Source organism: Salvelinus namaycush, chromosome 3, assembly GCF_016432855.1.
Source record: "Salvelinus namaycush isolate Seneca chromosome 3, SaNama_1.0, whole genome shotgun sequence".
In the NCBI taxonomy this organism is placed as follows: Eukaryota; Metazoa; Chordata; class Actinopteri; order Salmoniformes; family Salmonidae; genus Salvelinus; species Salvelinus namaycush.
This window is the reverse complement of record NC_052309.1, coordinates 18,814,125-18,831,530: the sequence shown is the minus strand read 5'-3', so window position 1 is coordinate 18,831,530 and position 17,406 is coordinate 18,814,125. Positions and strand designations below refer to the sequence as shown.

Sequence of the window (17,406 nt, the reverse complement as noted above, 5' to 3'; positions counted from 1 at the left end):
TAATTTTTCCGAATAGGGGATTTTTTAGAAACACTTAAAATAAAGTCTGTGTTTCGTATAGGCTCAGTCTGGCATGACATTTTGATAACCATGTAAATCTCTCTCGGACAAAGGGACCTTTATCAATATATTCATCTCTATTTACTCTCAGATTCGAAAATGCTAATTAGCATCAAAGTAGACATCATGAAAAAATAGAAATCCCTGCAAACTCCTGCACGTCATCTCTAGCTGGCACCTTTGCTAACAGGTATTGTGGCAATTTAAAACTTGCACAAGACAGTTCGCAGAATGTAGCTGATTTATTAATTTCTACATTTAGCTAACATTAGATAGTTAATCCAGAGATTCTTACTTTTGCCTCAATTCGTCAGTCTGGTCCAGATCAGCATTTGTAATTCTTTATGATAGCCACATTAGCAGTTAATTAGTATGCGAATATTTTGATAAAAGTCACCTTGTCCTAAAGAGATTTACACAGTTATCAAAAAAGGGTAAGCCTACACGAAACACAGCCCTTATTTTAAATGTTTCTTCAATCCTCTATGGGGTAAAATGTATGGTGGAAAAAAGATTGGAACCATTTCCCTGTTTGATCTCTACGTTTTATGGCTGTATGCAGTGGATTAACACCAGATATCTATCTCTAGTTTAAACAAACAGATTTTTATGGGGATTTTTTATTATGATAATTAGATTTCCGCAGGTGTGCGAATGTAACGGATGTGAAATGGCTAGCTAGTTAGCGGGTACGCGCTAGTAGCATTTCAATCAGTTACGTCACTTGCTCTGAGACTTAAGTAGTGTTGCCCCTTGCTCTGCAAGGGCCGCGGCCTTTGTGGAGCGATGGGTAATGATGCTTCGTGGGCGACCGTTGTTGATGTGTGCAGAGGGTCCCTGGTTCGCGCCCGGGTCGGGGCGAGGGGACGTACTAAAGTTATACTGTTACACGAACATCGACTCTAGGGGTCTTACACACACACACACACACACACACTTATACGAAGGTGCACCCAAGTGTCCCTAAAACACAAATACGTGTAAACAAACAAACACTACTTCCTTATACTCAGACAAAATGTAGATTCAAAGTAATGGTCACTGTAAAGTCAGATAAAAGGCAAATGCTACAGAATGTAGAATATAATTGTCATGTAAAATATGGAATCGTGTTGTCCACACATTGGGCCACAACATGTGCAATGTTCTGAATGTTTAATCTCATTAAATACATCCTAGAGCTACATAATATGCTTAGGGTGTGTGTGTATGTAGGGGGGTTTACATTTTGGATTATATTTTTTAACCTTTATTTAATTAGGCAAGTCAATTAACAACAAATTCTTATTTACAATGAATGCCTAACCCGGCCAAACCCTAACCCAGATGACAATGGGCCAATTGTGCATTGCCCTATGGGACTTCCAAACACGGCCGGTTGTGAATCAGCCTAGTATCAAACCAGTCTGTAGTGATGCCTCTAGCACTGAGATGCTGTGTCGTAGACCGCTGCGCCACTCGGGATGGGGTGTAAGATTGCTGGTAGGCACACCCCATGTGCCTTCAGTTCCCCCTATAGGCCAAAGAAACCAGAGACATATCTCAGTAAATGTTTGAGTCTGTCCCTGAGAGAAGACAATACACTGTCTTCCATTGTCACATCACACCAGCCGTTTAGGGAGAGACCATAAGGTCACCACATACCTTACAGGCCCAACTCATTGAACAGACAATGTTGCACTGGCGAAAAGTCTTTATTGGAGTCAAATCAAATCAAATCAAATCAAATGTATTTATATAGCCCTTCTTACATCAGCTGATATATCAAAGTGCTGTACAGAAACCCAGCTTAAAACCCCAAACAGCAAGCAATGCAGGTGTAGAAGCACGGTGGCTAGGAAAAACTCCCTAGAAAGGCCAAAACCTAGAAAGAAACCTAGAGAGGAACCAGGCTATGAGGGGTGGCCAGTCCTCTTCTGGCTGTGCCGGGTGGAGATTATAACAGAACATGGCCAAGATGTTCAAATGTTCATAAATGACCAGCATGTTCAAATAATAATAATCACAGTAGTTGTCGAGGGTGCACCAAGTCAGCACCTCAGGAGGAAATGTCAGTTGGCAGCCGATCATTGAGAGTATCTCTACCGTTCCTGCTGTCTCTAGAGAGTTGAAAACAGCAGGTCTGGGACAGGTAGCACGTCCGGTGAACAGGTCAGGGTTCCATAGCTGCAGGTAGAACAGTTGAAACTGGAGCAGCAGCACGGCCAGGTGGACTGGGGACAGCAAGGAGTCATCATGCCAGGTAGTCCTGAGGCATGGTCCTAGGGTTTAGGTCCTCCGAGAGAGAGAAAGAAAGAGAGAAAGAGATAATTAGAGAGAGCATACTTAAATGTACACAGGACACTGGATAAGACAGGAGAAATACTCCAGATATAACAGACTGACCCTAGGCCCCCAACACATAAACTACTGCAGCATAAATACTGGATGCTGAGACAGGAGGGGTCAGGAGACACTGTGGCCCCATCCGATGATACCCCCAGACAGGGCCAAACAGGCAGGAAATAACCCCACCCACTTTGCCAAAGCACAGCCCCCACAACACTAGAGGGATTATCTTCAACCACCAACTTACCATCCTGAGACAAGGCCGAGTATAGCCCACAAAGATCTCCGCCACGGCACAACCCAAGGGAGGGTGCCAACCCAGACAGGAAGACCACGTCAGCGACTCAACCCACTCATGCCGTCCTCCTAGGGACGGCATGGACGAGCACCAGTAAGCCAGTGACTCAGCCCCTGTAATAGGGTTAGAGGCAGAGAATCCCAGTGGAGAGAGGGGAATCGGCCAGGCAGAGACAGCAAGGGCGGTTCGTTGCTCCAGAGCCTTTCCGTTCACCTTCACACTCCTGGGCCAGACTACACTCAATCATATGACCTACTGAAGAGATGAGTCTTAAGTAAAGACTTAAAGGTTGAGACGAGTCTGCGTCTCTCACATGGGTAGGCAGACCATTCCATAAAAATGGAGCTCTATAGGAGAAAGCCCTGCCTCCAGCTGTTTGCTTAGAAATTCTAGGGACAATTAGGAGGCCTGCGTCTTGTGACTGTAGCGTACGTGTAGGTATGTACGGCAGGACCAACTCGGAAAGATAGGTAGGAGCAAGCCCATGTAATGCTTTGTAGGTTAGCAGTAAAACCTTGAAATCAGCCCTTGCCTTAACAGGAAGCCAGTGTAGAGAGGCTAGCACTGGAGTAATATGATCACATTTTTTGGTTCTAGTCAAATAGACGATGAACAGTACACATTTCAAACAGTAATAATTTTTGTCCTGTATACAAGATTCACTGGACAATGTCAGAACCATGAACCTGAATAGATATAGTGCATATAACATATCTATTCAGTATTTACAGACAGGGAGAGATAAAGGAAGAGGACACCTTCAGAATATCAGTGGTATGAATAAGAAAATTATTGAATTGAACCAATGCTATACGATGAGGCATTGTCCCAGAGAGGTGACCTGTGCAGTGCTTTGTTCTGTCTCTTCCCAGCTGTAGCATCACAGTAGACCGAACATCACAAAGCCCACCACATTTTACTCACCATCTCCAAGGTACACACATGACACAGTAGACTGTATTGTGTTGGGTTTCATTATGGTGGATAGAGAAAAGAACACGCAGTAGCTTGTAAAAATTAGATTTTTATTTTGACAACATTTTGGGACAAGCATGTGCATCATTAACTGCTGCCTCTTCACTCACTTTATCCTCGTGGGTATCAGGCAGAATACAACAGCAGTCTGTTGTGTTGGACAAGAGAGGCAACAGAATTGGCTGTACTCTAGTAACTCTCGCTAAGCCAAAGGAAATTACAACAAAAGACCCAGTATTGAGTTGGATTTCAGCATGGTAGACAAAGACAACCAACACACCTTGTATAGAGGTCCCCAAAAGTGTTCTTTTTTTATTGTGACAAGATGTTATGAAAATGTTTGGTTCCACAAGTGCTGTAATGGTGAGCAATTTAAACAACTCTTCTATGTGTGTTCATGGTATAAAAACAACAACAATCACAAAACAGTATTTTCAGATGGCACCCCTCTTATAAGACAGAATGGTTTATATCCTATCTAAAGTATGAGCCCATGGTACTGTACTAGGAACTGTTTCTGTCAACCCAACCATTATACGCTAACATATCCCAATGGACTCTGGACCCAAAGAGGCACTTCTCCCAGCCTTTTTGGCAGGTCGAAAATCAGCACTGGTGACCAAGAGGTAAGCATTAGAGGTCACACTGATTCTGACTTTCAATACTGTATTTGAAACAAGGTTCCTCCTCTACTCATCTGACGTGGAAGCATATGAAAGGTGAAGCAACATGGTGGACTAGGTTCATACCTTCACTAAAACAACTGTCATTTATCTTCATTTATCTTAATTCAACCGAGGAGGAGAGGAGATTCATTAGCCGTTAATGTAGATGAAGGAAAGAAGACGAGGAGAGGAAGCAACTTAAGACTTGTGAGGTGCCCCATCAGTCATCTCTCCTTCCTGTGGGGTCTAGTTGGTGGTAGTTGGGGTGATCTGGGAGGAGGAGCTGCTGCTTCCAGAGCTCTTGGTGGTCTTCTGCCCTCTGGTGGCGCTGGGCTGGCGTGGCACCCTCTGGCTGGAACCCTCTCTGCTCTTCTCCCCGTGGCCAGCACCCGCTTTACTACGCACTGCAAAAACAAAGAGAAGGGTGAGAGGGATGGTTTGCAGTGTGTGTGTGTGTGTGTGTGTGTGTGTGTGTGTGTGTGTGTGTGCCTGTCATGCAAGGCAAAATGGCTGTGTTTGGGCTGGAATAAGAACATGCAGATGAGCATGTTCAGATGAAAGACCAATGAGACACTTATGAGAGCATGACTGACAGCAATGAAGATGGAACACTTTATTCAGTCTAGACTCTTCCTAAATCGCCCTATGGGGAAAATGCCTCCCCCTCAAGCAGGTGAATCAAATTCAAAACCATGCAGTCAAAAACGTTTTGTCAAATATAGGGCTGCAATCTACATGAGTAGAGAAAACACAAAGACAGCAAGATGAGGTTAACAAACAAATGCACATACACTCAGAGTCCAGTTTATTAGGTACACCTATTTAGTACTGGATCGGACCCTCGTTTGCCTCCATAACAGTCTGAATTCTTTGTGGCATGGAAATGTTGCTCAATTGGTATCAAGGGACCTAACGTGTGCCAGGAAAACATTCCCCACACCATTATACCACTGCCACCAGCCTGTACCGTTGACACCAGGCAGGATGGGGCAATGGACTCATGCTGCTTATGCCAAATCCTGACTCTGCCATCAGCATGACGCAACAGGAGCCAGGATTCGTCAGACCAGGCAATGCTTTTCCACTCCTCAATTGTCTAGTGTTGGGGATCACATGCCCACTGGAGCCACTTCTTGTTTTTAGCTGATAGGAGTGGAACCCAGTGTGGTCGTCTGCTGCAATAGCTCATCCGTGAAAGGATGCGTTCCAAGATACCGTTCTGCACACCACTGTGCTGCTCTGTTATTTGCCTGTTTGTGGCCCGCCTGTTAACTCACACAATTCTTGCAATTCTCCTTCGACTTCTCATTAACAAGCTGTTTTTACCCACAGGACTGCTGCTGATTGGATGTTTTTTGTTTGTTGCACTATTCTCGGTAAACCCTAGACTGTTGTGTGTGAGATACTTGAAACGGCGTGCCTGGCACCGACAATCATACCGCGCTCAAAGTCGCTGAGGCCACTCGTTTTAGCCATTTTAACATTCAATCAAACAGTAACTGAATGCCTCGATGCCTGTCTGCCTGCTTTATATAGCAAGCCACAGCTACGTGACTCACTGTCTGTAGGAGAAACCCATTTTCATGAACAGGGTGGTGTACCTAATACACTGAGTATACCTGAGTCCACACGCACACACACTGTGAAACCCCTACACACTAAGTAAACTCAGTGCACAAGCGGAAGACATTGAAGTACTGGAGCCAGACGGGCAAAAAAACAGAGGTTGAAGAGTTTCTGGAGAGAGATGGAGGGATAGAGGGAAGAAAAGGAGAGAGTGAAAAGGGGACCTTGAGAGTGAGGAGAGGAGGTGTCGTAGACCATCTTAGAGTTGACCCTGGTGGGCCTGGGGCCAGCAGAGGAGGAGGTGGAGGAGGAGGTGGGGGGAGGTGCAGGGGGCTTAAAGCTTTTAGGGCCAGACACAACAGAGTCCTCTTCTTCAGCAGCGAGATAGATACGCACACAGAGTGTTTGTGCATACACACCACAAATACACAGAAACACACATAGAGAAGAATTGGAGAGGAGTTAGAGTGCAAACTGAAATATACAGGTAACATTGTAAAGTTAGGGTTTGACTGGAGGCCAATGTATCCTATTCTCTTCTCCATTCATTTCTATTCAGCTGGCTGGCCAAGGCCACAGTGGAGCAAAGTGGAGAAGAGAATAGCAGCAATGTGTTAGTTAGTGAGGGGAATAGGAGACATTGGAAGATTAGGTGTAGAGACTCAGCTGGTGAAGTGAAAGGGGGGAATATCTTGTCTGAGCAGAATACAAGGGTTTAAGCAGAAGGCTGCAAAGCAAGCAAAGCAACAGAAAGAGATCTATATTTTCTATTCCACCTAAATAATAAAAACAATAATTATCTGTCTGTCCTTACCCGACAGACAGACATACAGGTACCATTATGGTATGGTAGAGTCTCCTGTGGCTCTCCTTCCAAATCTTGTTGACTAAACTAGTGGAAGTCTGGAGAACTTTAGTACTGGTTTTTGCATTACAATGGGAGAGCTGGCATTCAACACTCACATTTGATTGGCTTTGAGTAGACATTACATTTCCCCTCAGGAGAGGTATTTCGTTGTGTCTCGCTTTTCCTACTTCGCCAGACAACATTTTAGTAAGCTATACGACCTTAGTTTTGAATCTTATGCATGTAGGTTGCAAGTCTGAACATTTTTCAGAAACTCAACTTCTGTTTGGAGCACCATCCACGCTAAATATTTAATTGGTTTGATAACTGGAAAACGTAACACTAGTTTCTATCTTGACTCCACCACATTCCACCCTTTTTTTATCATCTTCATAAAGGGAAATTCCCAAGGCTTTCTAACATAACTTCTGAGGCTATAGAAACATTAACACTCTTCTCTGTCTGTCCCTACCCGAGAGACATGTACTGTTATGTAGAGGAAACAATGAGCTATATACTCTGGCTGGGCTACCAGTGAGAAAGCAGTATTGTTGCGGAACAGGAAACCACAACCCCTCTTTAGCGATCTCACCACCTGATCCAGACCCTACTGACCTCTGGGTTCTGTAGGGGCTGTGGTGGTGTTGGGGTAGGAGGCGGTGGAGGAGTCTCCCATGGAGGTTTCAGCTATCCTCTGGCCAGCACACATGGCCTTCAGTGTCTGGAACACAGCCAGTGGAGCCACGTTCATCTTCAACAGGTCCACAATGATCCTACAGGAGAGGACAAGGATTAAACTAAGAATACAGTGTGCTCTCACTCACACACACACACACACACACACACACATACAAAATCAGTGAGTGTATTGGCTTGATCAATGCATTAGTCAGAGTCTAGGTCTGTAGGATATGATGGGTTAAAAATACCAGCTCAGAATAATGTTGTTGGCCAGACAGAAAGACAGGGGATTGTGTGTTCAGATCAGAGGAAAAGGAGAGGGTTGATGAGGTAAGGAAGCCAAGTTAGACTATTGAGATGCCCCCTCTCAGACGTACTTGAAGACCTCCTGGTCCATGGCGATGCCTGCGGCCTGCGTCAGCTCAAATAGCTCACTCTCCTCGGCGTTGAGGATCTTCTTCTTCTTCATGGCATACTTGGTGACGTTGCCGCTGACCGTCACGCCCATGGCAGGGGAGTCTGGGGCCGTGGGGAGGGGCCCGGGGGCGGACTGCTGCTGAGAGTGAGACATGACGGGTCAGCTCAGTCACCTGGGGGCCAAGAGAGAGGGAGGAGATCTCATTAGCAATTCAATCAACAACAAAAAAGAATTCATGCATTTGCTCCATTGTTATTTTTTTTTTGATGAGCCCACTCATTGGTGGTATACACGTCTCTAGTACCATACAACATTTCAATGTAATTTTAGCAACTTCGTCAGCTAGCTAGCAATCTATGTTTGTTTGGCAATAATTGTGAATGTGGCTACGAAACGTAGCTAAAGTCGCTATCTAACTTAGCCCTAAACGGCGCCGTGCATCCACTCATGGGAATGAGCGGCGTCCGCTTGCCAATACCTCAACTCTGATAACATTATTGCACATGAAAAGCTTCTTACCTCAGCACTAAGTGGGGGTAGACGTTATTGAATTAGTGTGGTACTTATTTAGGGGGGAATGATCAGGCTGTTTGCTTTGACGGTTGTCATTCGTGTTGTTCAAAACATAGGCGCGGAATAACAACGTCACCGTTATACAAAAAAGGCGAGTGCGTAAGTGTTGCAGAAAAAACGCAAGAGGGCGTTAAAATCGAAAAACCTTAGAACCGGACTCTTCCATGTCCATATAAGGGGTCATGGATAGTCGCCAGTTTCATTGTAGCTTTACATTTTTATATATATAACCGAATTCTTATCGATCCAACACAAAATAAGCACCAAAGTTACATTTTATAGTTCCATTTGGTCAAATTAACTGTGTGGCCTACAGATATTCCGCATATGCATTTTCGAATCCACACTAACTGTGTAAATGGTTTAGTCCTAGGTCTAGGATGGCCGCTGCTGTGGGTGTAAACAAGCAGGGAACCGCAGCAACGATGGACGTCTGTGTTCGGCACGTCAGGGGGGCCACAAGCAGCACGGTGAAGGTTGGTTGAATACTTGCACGTCTAAATAAGCATATAAACAACGTTTGAAGGCGATACGTCGTTTGCTCAAATTACCGACAAGGGCGCTCGGATCGGGGGAACTCTCAATTCTGCTGTTTTGCGGCCGGGCCGTAAACGCATTGTCAAACGATCGGCCTGAATTTGTTTGTGTGTCTGCGTAGACAATAGACATGCAATCCACAAGATTACAAACAGAATCACCATCTGGGTTAAGTGCCATTATCACAGCTTTTTGTATCAACCATGCAACTGCATCAGCTAACTCCACCTCTCATTAGCAGAATAGCATGCTAACGTTAAGGCGCTAAGCCGCTAGCTATAGCTAGCTACTGCTGATACCCAGTCTAACATTTTGTTAACTTGTTACTTCTTTGTGTAGAACATTGTGTGCCATCTGAAAAGTCACTAGCTGGGTGTAGTTGATTCAGGAATCACCCTCAAAACAACATTTACTACCTTCATAAAAGTGCGGTTTTGCATGACAACTTCAATGAAATGGCGATTTCGCAGGCAGGCTAGTGTTGTCGCACTAGCTAGCTACGCACTTTAATAACAAACCACCATGTGTAGTTAGATGTGTGTCTTTTCGTCAACACTACACTAACCAAATGAGTTCCATGAGAAGCCAGATGAATTTGCCTACGGGAAACATGACACAGACACCATCTCAGTCCATGCAGAAATAAGTAAATTTTGAATTGATATGCAATGACAAGGGGTCCATCTAAGTAAACTCAACTTATGTGTGTGGTTGACGCGACCTGTATGTGTGTTGTTGTCCCCAGGTGTTGGAGTGTGGGGTGTGTGAAGATGTCTTCTCTCTCCAGGGGGACAAGGTCCCCCGGCTGCTGCTCTGTGGTCACACAGTCTGTCATGACTGTCTGACCCGGCTGCCCCTGCATGGTAGAGCCATCCGCTGCCCCTTTGACAGACAGGTCACAGAGCTGGGTGAGTTCCGTAGGGTTTAGTTTCTATACAGGCCTTTTGTGTTCCTGTGTCAGTGAGCGTGATGTAATATCCATCACAATATAAGGTCTAACGTCTCACTTGTTTACTTGTAAGCTTTTAGTCCATCGTCTCTGGGAAATGTGTGAATGATTTGATGATGAATGAATGCGTTTTATTGACTGTCTCTCTCAGGGGACTCTGGTGTGTGGGGTCTGAAGAAGAACTTTGCCCTGCTGGAGCTTCTGGAGAGGCTGCAGAATGGAGCGTCCAGCCAGTTGAGTATGGCAGAGGACGCCCTAACAGGCATGGGAGAGGTAGGCAGTGGTTACCCCCACCCTGGGTTCCCATCTTGAGGTAGGCAGTAGTTACCCCCACTCTGGGTTCCCATCTTGAGGTAGGCAGTAGTTACCCCCACCCTGGGTTCCCATCTTGAGGTAGGCAGTAGTTACACCCACCCTGGGTTCCCATCTTGAGGTAGGCAGTAGTTAACCCCACCCTGGGTTCCCATCTTGAGGTAGGCAGTGGTTACCCCCACCCTGGGTTCCCATCTTGAGGTAGGCCGTGGTTACCCCCACCCTGGGTTCCCATCTTGAGGTAGGCAGTAGTTACCCCCACCCTGGGTTCCCATCTTGAGGTAGGCAGTAGTTACCCCCACCCTGGGTTCCCATCTTTCATCGGCAATTATCTGAAAACACAGAAAGGATAGGTGAAAGCTATATGGGAATTGGCTTTGATCTGCCTAGTTCTTTCACATCCATCCATCCAATTCTCAAGGACACTTACTTAATGACAACGACACATGAAATGTAACACTATCGTATGTCCTCCCCTCCAGTCTATAATCCGCTGTGACGAGGACGAGAGCCACACGGCATCTATGTACTGCACCGTGTGTGCCACCCACCTGTGTGCCGACTGCTCCCAGCTCACCCACTCCACCCGCACCCTAGCCAAGCACCGGCAGGTACCCCTGGCAGACAAGCCCCACGAGAAGACACTATGCCCGCAGCACCAGGTCCACGCCATCGAGTTCGTCTGTCAGGAGGAGCTCTGCCAGCCTGGGCCGCTCATGTGCTGCGTGTGCAAAGAGTACGGCAAGCACCAGGGACACAAGGTATGGAAGGAGGAGGAGGACGAGTCAGCTGGGAGTAGCCTCACTGGTTGCTGTATTTATTGACTGACTGACAGGTCAATTTCTGAAGCAACGTTCCTAGCAACACTAGAGACAACAAGCAAATCAGAATAGCTAAAGGAATTTGTCGTTGTACTGGTTGGTAGTTCAGCTGGTGTGATTTAGGGCTGTGACGATCCCAGTATCGCAATATTTTGTCCATGGCAAAAATGAAAATACAAAGCAGACCAAACTCTTTGGTCCTTTAAAAACCTGCTGGATGTAAACTATTGTGTTCTATACTGTAGCTAAATAAATAAATGTGACTCTGGATGACAACATAATTATGTTTGTTTTCAACATTAGGGCTGTTTTCATAAAGAAGTTGAATCTGCTTCGTGTTTTGTTTCCTTGCCACAATACTAATGAGGATTGTCCTGGCCCTACTATGATTGTGTTAATTTCTCCTTGCTGATTACTTCCTTCTTGTAGCATGCAGTTCTGGAGGCAGAAGCCAATCAGATCCGTGCGTCTATCCTGGACATGGCCCACTGTATCCGGACGTTCACAGAGGAGGTGTCGGAATATTCCAGGAAGCTGGTTGGGATCGTACAGCAGATTGAGGGAGGAGAACGGATAGTGGAGGATGGCATCGGCATGGCACACACCGAACATGTAAGAACAGCTGGCTGTGGATAACAACTTTTTGCATACTAAACAACAGATGAACTTTAGATTTCAAAGTGGATAGATAGGCTATTCAAATGTAATTGAGGTATAATCGCTGTAAAGCTGTTACTGTATTTAAAAATTACGGTAGCTACATCTCAAAGTCCTGGGAAACATCATTGTATTTCCTTCCAAAAAGTCATAACATTGCTTATGGTTTATCATAGTGTATATTTCATGATGCAGTGTGTAATCTGTGTATTCCTGATGGACTCAGTCGTCTGTGGGTATTCCCCAGGTCCCAGGCACGGCAGAGAGCGCGCGGTCCTGCGTACGGGCCTACTTCGCCGACCTCCACGAGACGCTGTGCAGACAGGAGGAGATGGCGCTCAGTGTAGTGGACGCACATGTCAGGGAAAGGCTCATTTGGCTCCGGCAACAGCAGGAAGACATGACCATCCTACTGTCCCAGGTGTCCACAGCCTGCCTGCACTGCGAGAAGACACTGCAGCAGGTAGGAGCCTAAATGGGCCACTGGTGGGCATAACATCTCTAGAGCACACTGTAGGAATGCAATCTCTGCTTGCACTGGATGGTGCTCTCATTTTCAATAAGAACCACCAAGGTCTTCCTAAGGACTTTTGTATGGTCTGAAATCAGATAGGAAAATCACATTTGCAAATGTGATTTTCCTAAGTCATGACTGATGTCTTCCCTGTCTCTCTCTGTAGGATGACTGCAGAGTGGTCCTGGCCAAGCAGGAGATCAACAGACTGTTGGAGACTCTGCAGAAACAGCAGCAGCAGTTCACTGAGCTGGCCGACCACATCCAGCTTGACGCTGGTATCCCCGTCACATTCACCAAGGTACAGCACTCTGCTCTACTCTGTAGGAATACAGAACGTCATACACTCCATTGAAAAATAATTAGTAACTTCATTTAGACTACATTGTTTTCTCTGTTCCAGGACAACCGGGTCCACATCGGCCCTAAGATGGAGATCCGGGTGGTGACCCTGGGATTGGATAGTGCTGGGAAAACCACCATCCTTTTCAAACTGAAACAGGACGAGTTTATGCAGCCCATCCCTACCATAGGTAAACCCACAACAGTGTCAGTCATTAAAATGTACCTGAATTGTATAGCCACTCCTCCTCCTTGTCATCTGTAGGTTTTAATGTGGAGACAGTGGAGTATAAGAATCTCAAGTTCACCATCTGGGACGTTGGTGGGAAACATAAGCTACGGCCTCTCTGGAAGCACTATTACCTGAACACACAAGGTATGTGTTTACCTCTTTCTTTCATATTACCTGCTTCCCTAACATGTATTGTATACTAAACATTAGGAACACCTTCCTACTATTGAGTTGCCCTCAGAACAGCCTCAATTCGTCGGGGCATGGAGTCTACAAGGTGTCGAAAGTGTTCCACAGGGATGCTGGCCCATGTTGACTACAATGCTTCCCACAGTTGTTTCAAGTTGTTTCGATGTCCTTTGGGTGACAGACAATTGATACACACGGGAAACTGTTGAGTGTGAAAAACCCAGCAGCGTTGCAGTTCTTGACACAAACCGGAGCGCCTGGCACGTACTACCATACCCCATTCAAAGGCACTTCAATCTTTTGTCTTGCCCATTCACCCTCTGAATGGCACACAAACACAATCCATGTCTCAATTCTCTCAAGGCTTAAAAATCCTTCAACATGTCTCCTCCCTTTTATCTACACTGATTGAAGTGGATTTAACAGGTGACATCAATAAGGGATCATAGCTTTCCCCTGGATTCACCTGGTCAGTCTCTCATGGAAAGAGCAGGTGTTCCTAATGTTTTGTACACTCGTTGTATATCAATAACTATGACAAATGTACTGATTTTGAAAAGAGAATTGTAAAACGTTATAAGGATGATTTGAGTGAAGAGGGCCCTGACTTATTTTTTCTGTCTCCTTTCACTCTCCAGCGGTGGTGTTTGTGATTGACAGCTGTCACAGGGATAGGCTGATGGAGGCCCACAGTGAACTGGCCAAACTTCTGACAGAGAAGGAGCTGAGAGACGCCCTGCTGCTCATCTTCGCCAACAAACAGGTACGCACACACACAACCCCTTGGTCCAAGAAACAGGTATACACACGCACATTGATTAATTAGCCCAGGGGGTTAGTGTTCGAGCCTACTAGGTGAAAAATCTGTCTATGAGTAAGGCCCTTAACCCGAACTGCTCCTGTAAGTAGCTCTGGATAAGAGTGTGTGCTAAATGACTCAAATGTTGATTGGCTGATTAGCTCATTGATTCGTCTATCCTCACCTGCAGGATGTCCCAGGGGCTGTGTCGGTGGAGGAGATGACGGAGCTGCTGAGTCTCCACAAGCTGTGCTGTGGGAGGAGCTGGCACATCCAGGGATGTGATGCCCGCAGTGGCATGGGGCTCCACGAGGGCCTGGACTGGCTGTCCCGACAGCTGGTGGCTGCAGGTGTACTGGATGTGGCCTAGACCTCCCCTTACTGCAGGGGGGCTGGATGTGGCCTAGACCTCCCCTTGCTGCAGGGGGGCTGGATGTGGCCTAGACCTCCCCTTGCTGCAGGGGGGCTGGACGTGGCCTAGACCTCCCCTTGCTGCAGGGGGGCTGGACGTGGCCTAGACCTCCCCTTGCTGCAGGGGGGCTGGACGTTGCCTAGACCTCCCCTTGCTGCAGGGGGGCTGGACGTGGCCTAGACCTCCCCTTGCTGCAGGGGGGCTGGACGTGGCCTAGACCTCCCCATGCTGCAGGGGGGCTGGACGTGACCTAGACCTCCCCATGCTGCAGGGGGGCTGGACGTGACCTAGACCTCCCCTTGCTGCAGGGGGGCTGGACGTGGCCTAGACCTCCCCTTGCTGCAGGGGGGCTGGACGTGACCTAGACCTCCCCTTGCTGCAGGGGGGCTGGACGTGGCCTAGACCTCCCCTAGACCTCCCCATGCTGCAGGGGGGCTGGATGTGGCCTAGACCTCCCCATGCTGCAGGGGGGCTGGACGTGGCCTAGACCTCCCCTTGCTGCAGGGGGGCTGGACGTGACCTAGACCTCCCCTTGCTGCAGGGGGGCTGGATGTGGCCTAGACCTCCCCTTGCTGCAGGGGGGCTGGACGTGGCCTAGACCCCCTCCTTGCTGCAGGGGGGCTGGACGTGACCTAGACCTCCCCTTGCTGCAGGGGGGCTGGACGTGACCTAGACCTCCCCTAGACCTCCCCTTGCTGCAGGGGGGCTGGACGTGACCTAGACCTCCCCTAGACCTCCCCTTGCTGCAGGGGGGCTGGACGTGACCTAGACCTCCCCTAGACCTCCCCATGCTGCAAGGGGGGCTGGACGTGGCCTAGACCTCCCCTAGACCTCCCCATGCTGCAGGGGGGCTGGACGTGGCCTAGACCTCCCCATGCTGCAGGGGGGCTAGACGTGACCTAGACCTCCCCTTGCTGCAGGGGGGCTGGATGTGGCCTAGACCTCCCCTAGACCTCCCCTTGCTGCAGGGGGGCTGGACGTGGCCTAGACCTCCCCTTGCTGCAGGGGGGCTGGACGTGACCTAGACCTCCCCTTGCTGCAGGGGGGCTGGATGTGGCCTAGACCTCCCCTAAACCTCCCCTTGCTGCAGGGGGCTGGACATGGCCTAGACCTCCCCTTGCTGCAGGGGGGCTGGATGTGGCCTAGACCTCCCCTTGCTGCAGGGGGGCTGGACGTGGCCTAGACCTCCCCTTGCTGCAGGGGGGCTGGATGTGGCCTAGACCTCCCCTAAACCTCCCCTTGCTGCAGGGGGCTGGACATGGCCTAGACCTCCCCTTGCTGCAGGGGGGCTGGATGTGGCCTAGACCTCCCCTTGCTGCAGGGGGGCTGGATGTGGCCTAGACCTCCCCTTGCTGCAGGGGGCTGGACGTGGGCTAGACCTCCCCTTGCTGCAGGGGGGCTGGATGCGGCCTAGACCTCCCCTTGCTGCAGGGGGGCTGGATGTGGCCTAGACCTCCCCTTGCTGCAGGGGGGCTGGATGTGGCCTAGACCTCCCCTTGCTGCAGGGGGCTGGACGTGGGCTAGACCTCCCCTTGCTGCAGGGGGGCTGGATGCGGCCTAGACCTCCCCTTGCTGCAGGGGGGCTAGACGTGGCCTAGACCTCCTCTGATTACTGACTTCTGTTACCAAGTAAAACCCCCTTACCATAGATCCCAGAACGATCTTTTTAAACCATCCACACCATAAAGACCTGTCCACCATAGACCTGCACCAGTCACATCTACCTAAACCTTTTACTTGATGATTGACTTATGGTAGACACAGTCCAACCCATACACTAAAGACCCGTCCTACCAAAGTCTCATCCCATACCTTTCAGTTCTACCCTAAATCCCATACCTTTCACCCCATACCAAGGCCATAGCCCTACATCCCATACTAAGGCCCTAGTCTTTTACCCCATACTAAGGCCTTAACCCTACATCCTATAGCCGTTCTACCCTTCTCACCCCTAACCTGCGGATAAGCTTCTAACCCACAGCCAGTGAATCCATCATTAGTCGTAATGCTTTGTACTCTGCTCTGTCGTGGGTATGCTAACAGGGCCAGGTTATAGGGATTCCCTCAAGCGTACTAAACTAACCTGCTTATAAGACTACACATTCCCATATTGCCTCAATGCAGATCAGATGAGATTCATTTCATGGCGAAACTCCATGTTGTAGATTTTTTTCGTTGGTACCAATGTACTTGACTTGTGATGATTTCATGTAATGCAGCATCAGGTCTTGAAATGACACTGGTAGTGGGCTGAGTTCAGCTATTATTTACATTGGTTAAATAGTGCAGTTGGGTGGGTGGGGGATATTGTAGTAGCTGTGGTGGGAAACGTCTAAAGTGTTATATGAAATCTTTCTCCCACCTGTTTTGTGGAGTGTCTTGCATGCAGAATTCATTGGATGCACTTTTCTGCCGCTTCAATACATCTGGGTTGTGCTCATGAGGGTGCAATGTTTGACTCATGTTGCAGATGTATAGACTAGACATGATTCCTTCATCTAATTGACAGAGGATGATCTACACACTATATTTCTGAACGTTCAAGAATGTTGTGCCCTACAGAATGTGATACTTGCTTCTTTTGAAACCAGGGCACAACCTGTGATGGTCTTCTGTTTTAGCCCATCTGTCTCGAGTGCTGTTTGTTACATTCTACATTAACGTTACCCACATGTAGATGTGAAACTTAGTCAAAACATTAACCAAACACCTTTCAACTCCTGTTATTGTATGGAGGAACCATCCTGTGGTTTGAATTCACTTTCCTCATTGCTATGTAATGTTACTACTTCTATGTGAAAATAAAATGCATGTGTGAAGAGCCCTCTGTTAAAGGATTTCAGATTCTGACATGAGTTTTTGAAACATTTAGAAGCGCAGTGCACATCCACACGTTACTCGTGGATTTGATCATGGCTTTTGTAAATCATAATTAATGTGACGCTATTAAATAAACTGGATGTTTCTTTTTTAAATTTAACTAGGCAAGTCAGTTAAGAACAAATTCTTATTTACAATGGACGGCCAAACCCGGATGACGCTGGGCCAATTGTGCGCCACCCTATGGGACTCCCAATCACGGCCGGATGTGATAGGGACTGTAGTGAAGCCTCTTGCACTGAGATGCTGCGCCACTCGGGAGCTTATATGGTCCAACCAATTCAGAAAAGTTGCAGCTAGATAACAAATGATTCTATATCCTGTCAGACTCCCTTGCCAGTAACATGGACA

At 47.6% G+C, this 17,406-nt stretch overlaps 2 protein-coding genes across 2 annotated transcripts; one reads left to right on the top strand and one right to left on the bottom strand.

Moving 5' to 3' along the window:
- Positions 1–3,698: 3,698 nt before the first annotated feature.
- mzt2b (mitotic spindle organizing protein 2B) lies at positions 3,699–8,494 on the bottom strand. Its single transcript, XM_038989896.1, has 4 exons — positions 8,358–8,494; positions 7,798–8,010; positions 7,355–7,512; positions 3,699–4,730 (listed from the first exon to the last, which is right to left on the bottom strand). Exons 2-4 carry the CDS (start codon positions 7,989–7,991, stop codon positions 4,573–4,575), a joined length of 510 nt encoding a protein of 169 aa, XP_038845824.1. The 5' UTR covers positions 7,992–8,010; positions 8,358–8,494; the 3' UTR covers positions 3,699–4,572.
- Positions 8,495–8,758: 264 nt separating this feature from the next.
- LOC120045056 (E3 ubiquitin-protein ligase TRIM23) lies at positions 8,759–17,012 on the top strand. The gene is made up of 11 exons (XM_038989895.1): positions 8,759–8,887; positions 9,694–9,856; positions 10,049–10,170; positions 10,692–10,970; positions 11,460–11,642; positions 11,935–12,150; positions 12,368–12,502; positions 12,605–12,734; positions 12,809–12,919; positions 13,603–13,727; positions 13,954–17,012. The coding sequence occupies exons 1-11, from the start codon at positions 8,792–8,794 to the stop codon at positions 14,131–14,133; spliced, it is 1,740 nt and encodes a 579-aa protein (XP_038845823.1). The 5' UTR covers positions 8,759–8,791; the 3' UTR covers positions 14,134–17,012.
- The last annotated feature ends 394 nt before the right edge of the window (positions 17,013–17,406 follow it).

Bases quoted from the DNA above. Each gene is read 5' to 3' on its own strand.
- mzt2b (XM_038989896.1), bottom strand. From the start codon at position 7,991: ATGTCTCACTCTCAGCAGCAGTCCGCCCCCGGGCCCCTCCCCACGGCC. The intron at 7,513-7,797 runs GTACGTCTGAGA...CCTCTCCTGTAG, and splicing joins ATGGACCAGGAGGTCTTCAA to GATCATTGTGGACCTGTTGA. The intron at 4,731-7,354 runs GTCAGTAGGGTC...TTGTTTTTGCAG, and splicing joins AGCCCCTACAGAACCCAGAG to TGCGTAGTAAAGCGGGTGCT.
- LOC120045056 (XM_038989895.1), top strand. From the start codon at position 8,792: ATGGCCGCTGCTGTGGGTGTAAACAAGCAGGGAACCGCAGCAACGATG. The intron at 8,888-9,693 runs GTTGGTTGAATA...TGTTGTCCCCAG, and splicing joins CCACAAGCAGCACGGTGAAG to GTGTTGGAGTGTGGGGTGTG. The intron at 12,503-12,604 runs GTACAGCACTCT...TCTCTGTTCCAG, and splicing joins TCCCCGTCACATTCACCAAG to GACAACCGGGTCCACATCGG.